The sequence below is a fragment of the Phallusia mammillata genome, chromosome 3 (assembly GCF_965637545.1).
Source record: "Phallusia mammillata chromosome 3, kaPhaMamm4.hap1.1, whole genome shotgun sequence".
In the NCBI taxonomy this organism is placed as follows: Eukaryota; Metazoa; Chordata; class Ascidiacea; order Phlebobranchia; family Ascidiidae; genus Phallusia; species Phallusia mammillata.
The window spans coordinates 24202621-24213320 of NC_137254.1; the positions used below are offsets into that span (position 1 = coordinate 24202621).

At 36.3% G+C, this 10700-nt stretch overlaps 2 protein-coding genes across 2 annotated transcripts; one reads left to right on the top strand and one right to left on the bottom strand.

The window, feature by feature from the left end:
* The first annotated feature begins 309 nt into the window (after positions 1 to 309).
* On the top strand, positions 310 to 8285 carry LOC145217818 (signal transducing adapter molecule 2-like). The gene is made up of 17 exons (XM_080085157.1): positions 310 to 400; positions 463 to 569; positions 686 to 770; positions 848 to 983; positions 1058 to 1176; positions 1263 to 1417; positions 1848 to 1991; positions 2081 to 2189; positions 2613 to 2841; positions 3325 to 3412; positions 4069 to 4186; positions 5054 to 5222; positions 5621 to 5704; positions 5779 to 5854; positions 6088 to 6136; positions 6269 to 6332; positions 6871 to 8285. The coding sequence occupies exons 2-17, from the start codon at positions 527 to 529 to the stop codon at positions 6955 to 6957; spliced, it is 1755 nt and encodes a 584-aa protein (XP_079941283.1). The 5' UTR covers positions 310 to 400; positions 463 to 526; the 3' UTR covers positions 6958 to 8285.
* A 320-nt stretch (positions 8286 to 8605) lies between these two features.
* Positions 8606 to 10168, bottom strand: LOC145217822 (uncharacterized). The gene is made up of 6 exons (XM_080085164.1): positions 9960 to 10168; positions 9826 to 9875; positions 9612 to 9749; positions 9446 to 9538; positions 9264 to 9386; positions 8606 to 8857 (listed from the first exon to the last, which is right to left on the bottom strand). The coding sequence occupies exons 1-6, from the start codon at positions 10150 to 10152 to the stop codon at positions 8744 to 8746; spliced, it is 711 nt and encodes a 236-aa protein (XP_079941290.1). The 5' UTR covers positions 10153 to 10168; the 3' UTR covers positions 8606 to 8743.
* Between the last annotated feature and the right edge of the window lie 532 nt (positions 10169 to 10700).

A 10700-nucleotide genomic window follows, 5' to 3' on the forward strand; every position in this document is an offset into this window, starting at 1 on the left:
TAATTTATGATTTTGTCACACAAGGTTTAAACAAAACTATGTCTGCTAATGAATGAAAAATTTGGGTGTTTAAAACAACAGATTTAGGTCACAAATGAAAAAATGGAATTTTTATATTTGTGGAAGTTACTCGCTTAAACAACCGTTTCGTTTGTGGTTTGTTTATGTTTGTTTCATGCTGCAATGAACATCTGTTTTCTGACGTTTTGTTGCTTGACAAATGTTTATTTTCACATCCTTTGGAGAAGCTGTGTAATACTGTGTTATTAACCGTGACGTGAACCGTTGTGGTCACAACTGGTCATGCGATGTCTTGTCATTCACTGCTGAGATGTAAAATTGTTTTTTGTTCATTTGTTTTGGACTTTTACTAACACCTCAAGATTTATTTTACAAATTGGTAGACTGACAGAGGTTTTGTTTGACGAAAAGTTGAAACTTACAGTTTTATGTCATTTTTAGATTACATAAATTAAACCCTGAAGTGATACAAGTTATTTCATAAAATCCTGAACAAATCTTCAAAATGGGGATCTTCAGCAACTCAACCCCATTTGATGAACCGTTAGGTAAGCATAAATGTTTTGTTCTATAAATTTAATCTCATGTTAACAATTTTATTAGTATCGGAACAAAATCAAAAAATCCAATAAACATTTTGTTCATTTCAATCATTGTATTTCAGAAAAAGCAACAAATGAAATGAACACTGAAACTGATTGGGGATTAATAGTTTCAATATGTGATAAAGTTAAAACGCTTCCGAAGGGGTAAGTTTTGTTTTGCCCTGATTAAGCTAAAACTGACGTGTAATATGTTGTTATTATTATGATTTATTTTATTTCAGGTCACATGAATTTGCTGGTGTTATTATTCAGAAAATAAATCACAGAGTTCCTCATGTTAGTATGCAAGCATTAACTGTTCTTGATTCCTGTGTTAACAATTGCGGAAAAGATTTCCGTAAAGAAGTCGCATCACAGGTACAAAGACCTAAAAATAAAACCGATCTGACTTAAATGTGCTGTGCTAAATATTCTTGTCATTTTTGTTACAGGGTTTTACTGACTGTTTACGTGATACATTGTTTCAATACAAGAACAAAACTGTGACAAGAAAACTTCGCTTTTTAATCCGAAAATGGGCTGAAGACTTTAAAGAGGACCCAGAATTGTCGTAAGTCAATTTTTAGTACTACATATGCTAAGCAGGCAAGTAGGGCTAATAGCATGTCACTAAACTGTGATTTATTTAACTTTCAGGCATTTTGTGTCATTTTATTATTCACTAAGAGGTGATGGAATGGAGTTTCCTGAAGATGATGACACTGATCCATCAAAGTCAAAAAGGAAAGAGCCAGTAAGCACCGATCCGAACTCTGTGTCTAGTCAACAAGAAGCGGATGACATTGCAAAAGGTAGCCATGTGTTGTGTTTTTCTTGCTATTGGCATGTGTTGTTATGTAAACCTTTTAAGGGTCCTAAACATGGCAAACAAAAATGTTTGTGATGTAATGCTTTGTCAATTGGCATACACTGTTATACATAAGTGATAAACTAGTACACACAACCCTAAGTTTTAGTTAAAATGCTTTATACAAACAATAGGCAAGCATAGTTTTGACAGATGTGGAATAAAATGTAATTTGGTAATATAAACAAAGGTGAAAGTCCACAAATAAGATTATTTCAACATTTAGAAGAGCTAAAAAAATCTGCTGATTCTAATACACTTTGGCAAGCATGAGAATGTGAATGTGTTGTACTTCCTTTTTTGCTTTTTTAACATATAAAGAAATATAATTTTAATTTGTAAATATTCAAGTACTGAACTGCTCCCTGATTTAGCTATCGAAGCCTCGCTGAAGGAAGAACAGCAGAAAAAAGGTTATTTATCAAACCAACCTCAAGCTACGTCAAGTTTGTATCCATCTGTTCTTGGAAATGCGTCTTCTACATCATTTTCAGGGACTGCATCATACACCTCTTCATGTAAGTGAGCCAAAATGTTCAAACAGAATAAAAAAATATGAATTAGTTTCTATTGTAAATGTATAATGCTGTTGCATTTGTTGTCATAGCAATGAACACACCCAAGAAAAGAGTAAAAGCCCTTTATGACTTTGAAGCAGCTGAGGACAATGAACTTACTTTCAAAGCTGGTGACTTTCTTTCAATACTAGATGATAGGTATGTTACGTAATGTATCTTGGTTTTGTATACTTCTTCCATGAAGTTGTGTAGTACTGTAGTTGCAAAAACAAAACATAAACTACATGTGTGTTCTTCAGTTTTTTTGTTTACCTGCAGGTCTGGCTTTAACTGTTTAAATCTTGGAAATTGTAAGTCATTGTCCTTCACTAAAAGTGCATGATAGGTAGTTTTTTGGAACACTATACACAGATCTGTTCATAAATTTAATGAGGAAAATAATGGTTCAGAAAAGCGTAACATGCTTTATTGTCCAAACGTTTCAGCAAATGCTAATGCCATCATTTGTGATATGAGGGGCCAAATCAGTTACAACCTTTTATAACCACTTGAGTCACACAAAAGATTCATAAAAAGGTGCGATACAAGCGGTAGTTTTTCATTCATAAAGATGTTTTACAGTGATCCTAATTGGTGGAAGGGAGAAGGTTCTAATGGTTCAGGTCTTTTTCCATCAAACTTCGTAACTGCTGATTTGTCAGCTGCTGTTGAAGATGAAGTTGTCACTTCGAATGGAGTCGCTGAAGATACTGAAGAAGAGGAAGAAGAAAAAGACACAGTTGTAAAATTTAATGATAATCCGGAAACCAAGGAGTTCGACAAAGATCAGCCAGTGTTGGAGGTTAATGAGGTTAGTTCACAATGTTGTTAGAGTTAAAAATCATACCGCCACAGCTTGTTAATTAGGAACTCTATACAAAAATGATGCGTTTCAATTCTTTCTACCAGCTACACTCACTCTGGCAATTATTATCATTTTCATGACAATTATGACTGTGAAAAGGTTTTGTACAATGGTTTGGAAATCTACTTCTGAAATCTTTTGACTCTGACAAAACTAGTTATTAGTCTATGAACAGTCAGAAAAATGCAAATGTACTCTTGTTGTATGCATATAGAATAAGACATGTAATCAAAATTGAAAGATATAGCTGGAAAAATCTAAATGGTTTTATACTCAGTTTGTAGAAAGGCCAATGTTAACATAGTTTTGACTTTTATTCTGAAATGAACCTGCTTGACGCATGAAGTAATATAAACAGGCAATAAGAGGATTGCACTTTGCTTTGACACAAATGACATTTGTAATGCTATTTGCTTGTTTCACATCAAGGATTTGATTGATGAGACATTAGCTGTTTTGCAAAGTACAGACCCTGAGACCACGACCACTGACTCACCCCAGTTGCTGCAAAATGAAGGTTTGGAAATGAAATTTGTGGCATACTGAAACTGTTTTATGCATTGCAAATATTGGTGAACAAATTCTCAAGGCTGTACTTTCTTGATGATGTTTACTGTGATTCTTAAACTGTGTGCCATACATAAGTGTGATTTACATCTTGTGAGCTACATAACCTTTCATGTTTTAGGGCTAGTTGGATGTACATGACAACACTAAAACTTGCTTTTGATTCTTAAAGCTGTTACAATAAAGTTACATTAATTTCTTTAAACAACAATTTAAGTTTACTTCTTACACTTTAATGTTTGTTGTAAGAGAAACTGTTCCTAGGGGGTGCGGGGATGCTGAATCATTAAGGTTGGTTAGGTCTATTCTTTACAGAAGGGGGAGCGAAAATTGGTTAGTGATTTGAAAGGGGGTGCGAAAATTGGTTAGTGATTTGAAAGGGGTGCAGCAAGGAAAAAAGGTTAAGAACCACTGCTTTAAAAGTTTAAAAATGATTTAGAGACTTATCATATCATTCAAACAACTCATACAGAAGTTTGCTTTAAATCACTTTTGACTTCAACTTAAAGCTTGTTGCAGTTGTGCTGTTTTTTGTTTGTCGCTTGTCTTGTATTCTGTTAACTTTTGTTTACTTAATCAATAAATATGAAAATTTATTTGTTGCAGATAGTTGTAACCAGATGGGCAAGTTAATCGACACCAAACTAGAAGCCATTGATCGAAAGCATTTGGAGCTCACACTACTCAATGAAAAAATTTTGGATTCTCTTAAACTTTATGATTCGTAAGTTTATTAATATTCATACTTTTACCACATATATTATATACATTTATATGTGCCTCTGTGATAGGTCAAAGTATATGTATTTTTTATTTTTTATTCAATACTTAATATGTCTTATCTGATTTCTTTGTGATGCATTTGAAAGTGAAAACACCTTTTCCATGTATGGTAAACAATGTTAAAAATAACCTTGATTTAGAAGCTTTTATAATTAAATGACAATTGAAACATAATCTCTAGGGATGGGCCAGGCTGAGCCAGAACCCGAGTACTCGGTACCGAGCATCGCTGTTTTTGATGCTAGGTGCTCGGCTGCGCAGTTGCACAAACTGATCTGAGCATTAAATTTGCATATTCATACCCTACTAACATACGAAACTAGCAGTGATGGGACGATACCAGGTTTTGAAGCGAGTACGGATACCGAGTATGAGTACCACTTGTATATACCTTCGATACCGAGTACGAGTATCGCTACCACTGAAATCGTCGATACCGGGTACCCGACCAATCAGTAGAAACTAGTGTTCGAAAGGGTATCCAAGAACCAAAAATGACTGTTTTATTTGTAATGCGTTAGATAGTGAAAACAAAACGCATACGAAACTAGTTCTGGGGGCTGTACAGCTTCACACACCGCTGGCGACGTAAGCGACCTTGTAATGCTAAAATTAGTGTGGAATAGGACCTGTTTGTGATGTCACAATGCACCCGAGCGTGCTCAGCCAAACACCGAGCATTAACATGAGATGCTCGGTGCTCGACCAAACAGAACATTTGCAGTTTCGGCCCATCCCTGATAATCTCCACTGTGCATTTTGGTTCTGTTGAGATTTGTTACTAAACCTTGCTTACTCACATATACAGGTTAATGAAACAGATGCCAGTATATCCAGCTGCGCAACAGTATATGCCAGGACAGATGCCTCCTGTTGCTGGTATGCATGGTCAGCCAGGACCAGCAATGATGGCAGGATACCAACCTGGTCCGTATCAAGTTGGTAATAATGCTTATATGCCACCTGGTACAGTACAGGTAATAATATTTTAATGAGTGTTAAGTTGTACATAAAACTTTGTAGATGTTCTATTTAGTTTTTACACTTGTTTGTAGACTGGGGGTAATTGTTTTAAGAAAGTAAAAAAGTAGTAATGAGTTTTACTCATAAAAATAGTAATGAGTTTTAAGTGAGCTAGTGTTAAGTCCTTTACTGCATTTTGTGGTAAAGGCCTTAAAGTCTGTTGTAATTAACTTAAGTTGTTGGTCATGCAATGGCAAGGAGATTAATAAGGAGAAAAGGTCATGGGCAATAGGTGTAATTTTATTTTAAAATTAAAAAAAACATCTTAGCCATTATATTTCCTAGCAGCACAAAAAACTTATTTAATGAAGTCAATTCTGTATTTTTTTCATTTTATGAACATTATTCAAAGGTCCCACCTGCAACTGCACCTGGCCCATCAGGGGCTCCACCCTCAGTTCCTCCAGCACAAACCGCATACAACCCAATGTATCAGGTAGAATTTGCAATGCAGTTCCTCAGTTTGTTACTATTTTCACTTTCTTCAATGCATTCTTTGTACTCTTGTAGCAAGCTGCATACCCAGTTACCAATGGCAACGTGACATCACTTGACCCACAGCAACAAGGAATGATGCAACAACCAAGTATGTTTGTTTTTTGCCCATAGTTTTATTGGACAGTTGCGATCATTTTTTTCAGATATCTTTTAATTTTCGTTTACCATCAAAATATATTGCATTAAAAAAATCATCTCAATTTTTGTTGCATGGTTTTTAATGTGTGATTTATTGAGCTGATTCATAAATATTTCACAATTTTTCTTTAAAAAAACAAACAAAATTTTCATGCAATTCCATTGATTTTTTTGCCCTACCAGGCTCATTCACTACAGCATATGCACCACAAAACTACGCCACAGTTCCAAGGTAGGCTCTGTCATTTGATTTTCCATTGCCTTAATCAAGGTTACAAAAATTCGGTGAATTCAGCCAGATTATCACCATTGCATGAATTGTTTTTACATGTGCCTATAAGTTACTAATTGAGTGTCTTTGTAGCTCTGGGCCAGTACCCTCAGGTGCAGCATATGGCTCCCCAATGATGTCCCAGTATGGAGAACAGGTGATTAAAATCCCTACAGCTTATGTACAGTTTTCATGCTTCTTCCTAATCAATTAGGGGAATTTTAAATTTTTGACGTATGTAGAATGTATATATGTAAAAGTTTTTTTTTAACTTTGGTGTTAGACTGAGTAAAGACTTTACACATACACTTAGTACTAAGCTTTGACATTTTTGTTACTCCATACTAAACTTTGCAAATTGATAAGTAAAATCAGTGACAGTATAAGTTCTGGCTGCGATTAACTGTATATGTTACATTGCACTCAAGAATAAAAATGTGCCAATGTAAAACCGACTGTGTTTAACCAAAACAACACTTTTAGTAATAGACCAAAACCATCAACTGTCAATCCCTGTTTGCTTTTTTTAACCATAGAAATTGCCAAGAAGATATATAGAGACTATGAGCATAAATCTGATTTGCGTTCAGTTATTGCCTGTTGACTGTTTTAAAGTGCATTTAACAGTATTACATTGAAACCGTGTGGGAGAAATGCACACCTGATACTTTACTTACTTTCTTTGTTTCATTCAGGCAAACCATGCCCCTGGGGGTTACCCACATGGTGGTTCCCCTAGCCACTATCCCACCAATCAGGCATCCAGTCAACCACTCATGTGATCCAAAGTGACCAATCAAAACCTGACCGGTGCAATTGCAGCCATGTTGTAGTAACCTAAACGCCAGTGTTCTCCTTACTATAACTGATATTCAAGTCATACCACTTAAGGACATAAACGGTTTTGCCTTAATGCTTAAGATAATGCATAATGTTGCGTAAACCTTGCTTATGAATGAGCATTTGCGTTGCTGATTGTTGAATGAATACCGGAATATGGCAATGACAATAGACTGGATACGCTATGGTTAAGCCTCAAGGCTTTTTTACGTACAAATTGTCCCATAATCATTTCAGACTGTTGCTTGAATTCTATGTCAGCATTTTAAAGGGAACACTGGCCCCATTATATTGTGTACAAACCACGGCGCACTTTACAGAAATGTTGCTATTCTATTTATTTGTCTACTGCGCCCCTTCTATTGTTTCAGTTTAATTTGTCTATGTGCGTGTTACCCTTTGTGTATAAACCACATGTATTGTTATGAATGTATATTGTTAGTCGGCAATTTCCTGTTCTTAAGGCCTCCTTATCTAAAGTTACTTGCGATTGACGTTTATCAAAATCAGTTTAAACACAATAATGGTTCGGTTTCTTTTCCTTGATTCAAAGCCGTTTTGTTATCAGTACAGTACACCTCGGTTAATCTGTACCAGTTTGAGCCGAAAAAAATCTTTCCGGATGACGCGAAGATCCGGATTAACCGATGTCGAATAGTTAAAGCCTTACCATATTACAAATAATTTGTACCTTAAGTTTTGCCTGAATTAGGCGAAGATCCGGTTTACCAAGGTTTACTGTATAAAGGTTTTACTATGTCCCGGTTTTAAATGAACTCCTGTCACACCCTAGCCTGGACTTTTGGCTTGTTTTTTTAAACATTATAAGGATCATTGAAACCACGCCAACATGGAACTGATTTTCATTTATTCGATGCCGTTTAATGTTACACTTGAGTCACTATATCAGCCAGCTAATTTTTTACCCCTACCGGAAATAAATGTTAAAATGCATTTGACCAAAAAGTGTCCAACCTGGTCAAAAAAGCAATAAATTACTGCACAGAAGTTGAAAGCCGTCGCTGCTTGCCGTATCCAACCACTTCCTTATGTTTTCAACAGTAATGCATTTGCAACTGATTGGCTTAAAGATAGTGTGAAGTGGCTAGGGTGGACATACTGTGCATAAATACTGCGCTATTGTTAACGACAACTGCTGGTGGTTTCCTGTTTTACTTGTTATCTGTTGCGCGTCACCACGCACGTAAGTGTTTCTTTTGCGACGTTTTGCAGACGAAATTGCCTATAATACAAGCAAACCCAATCGCTACCCTTTTCAGCCTGCTTTCAGGTGTACCATGAGCTCTTTGCTCTAATAGATATTCTCCATTTTGGTTCAAAGTGTTTTGGCGTTAGTTGGCTGCAATCTCATAGACTTCAACCTGATTTTGTATTAATGCATAGTTACGCCAACCGCCATTGCCATATTCTTTATTGGTTTGCTATGGGTCCCTTACCCAATGGGACACATTTAGATTTCACTTGTTTGGTTTATCGTTTACCCCTTTAACCTTCAACAATAGGTTAAACTTTAAATAATGTCTGAAGGCAATATGTTCGCCACCCTTTTTAGTTTATTGGTGGTTTTATTGCCAAAGTGAAATTTTGATCTACTGGAAGGATTGTACCAAAACGAACAGATAAAACATTGAATGCAGTGAGTTTATTAAAAGAATAGGTAAGGGCACGTTTGGTTGTTCATTTGAAATCAGCATTTTTGTTTTAATACTAAATTTTCTTCCACGGCAGGGCAAAGAATTCAGGCGACTTGCAGTTGATGTAGAAAGGTTTCCAAGGAGCGAAGTTGCTGATGTGAACTCTGGCTCGACATTCTCGATTGAACTGTAACATTCACAATTTTCTGAGTTAGTTAATTGTTTTCCCATCACTATACAAACAATTGCTAGCAGGCATAGTGTATAGATTTTTCATTTGTTTCAGCCTATTGGCGGTAGTAAAACGCAAACTTTAGCTTAATTAAACTTATACCGTTAAATTTAAATAAAAAACAGGTTGTTTGCCCGTTTTTAAAATCTTATGCTTGTTCGTCACAAGGCTACGTAGGCTATGTGATAATCACGTCGGGTTCGGACTTTAGTTTAATGGAACGGGTTTATTTTGGGCCTATAAAGCTTCACACTAGGTCTTATTTGCGTCGTAATCTAACTTTCGGGCTTTATTAAAGAATATACATTCGGGTTCGTGCCCATGCATTGACTTGTACTTCATGCAACATTTGTCAATTTACCGTTAATGTAGTTTCTGTGTCGGTGCAATTGAAAGTTTCCCTCCACAATCTTGTAACTCCGTCCACACAAGGCACAATTTCCTTGGCGTTGAATATCAGAAAAATCAGCTCTCCAGCAAGCGGCTGTGAAAGGTCAGATAAGGTCATAAAAGGTATAGTCTCAATTACTTTAAAAAGCTTACCATTCTACACCCTCCGAGAAATTGCACCAGTTCCAGTTTGGACTTAGTCTTGTTCATGTGCTCGCTCATTGCCAAGTAGCCAGCCACTTGTATCTGGAAATGCAACAAGAATTAGTTTTAAGTGCTATAGGTTTCAGTGTGTTATTTTTGGCAGATGTGATCTAACCTTTTCACTGAGAAGGTCGTACACTGAAAGCGCTCGTCGTTCATTTAGGTCGTAGTGTCTTTGGTCGCGATCATGGACTTGTAGATTTTGTTCGGGGAGTAGACACGGTGGATTGCTTAAAGGCTTAGGAGCCACATTCTTGAAAGAAATTCGTCCGTAAGTTATGCGTGTGTAAAACAGTACATCAAGTTAACACCATGGTGTGAAATCTAACCTTATAGGGATCCACATCGATAATAGAACTTCCACTGCCGTAATCTCCACCTAAATAAAGTAAAAAGCTTGATGCTAGGCTATGCTACAAAAATGTCTTTGGACCTTCGGACGAAATTTTGGAGTTTATTTTACCTGCTTCATATTCGTAATAATATGGAAAGACTGGTCGCCCCAGAGAGGGCGTGGATGTTACTGGTCCTGTAGATGGCACAGTTTTGTTGTTCAACGGTACGGGAATCAACCAGTCTGCGTCTCCAGATTGTGCCTCTGCAAGCGAAATGACGATCGCCCCCATGCAAAGTGTTTTAATCACAAAGCGAATCATGCTAAGGCATAAACGAATGATATGTCTTTAAGAAATAAAATATGTCTTTAAGAAATAAAAAAGCAATAAAGCAATTTTTTTCTAAAAAAAACTCCCCAGTTCTGAACAAAAAAAAAACAAATTTTGAGATCACATGTCAGTAAAACAATGGTTGATTATGACGTCTTCGGTGAATAAAGCGCCATTTTGCCCAGGTTTGAAACTTTGGTTTTATTTCAAGAGGCGTTGTTTGTTTGAAATGGATCCTGCCACAGTAAGTTCAACTTTTCAGCGAGAATTCTTTAAACTTGAAAAACTGAGAAAGAGGTCTAAAGCTTGCATCAGAGAAACGGAACAGTTATTACAAACTTGTAAAGAAACAAACAAAGAACTTGACCAACTCCGGCGGAGAGTTGATGCCCATATTGGCACTTTGCACGAAGCTAAAAGACAGGCTCAAGAAATTATTTGGCTAGAAAACAGACTCGCAATGCTTGTTACATCTACGCCTAATGTAAAATTTTGAGTGCACAAGACATGACTTTTTTGCAAGAACAAATTTACGCAGG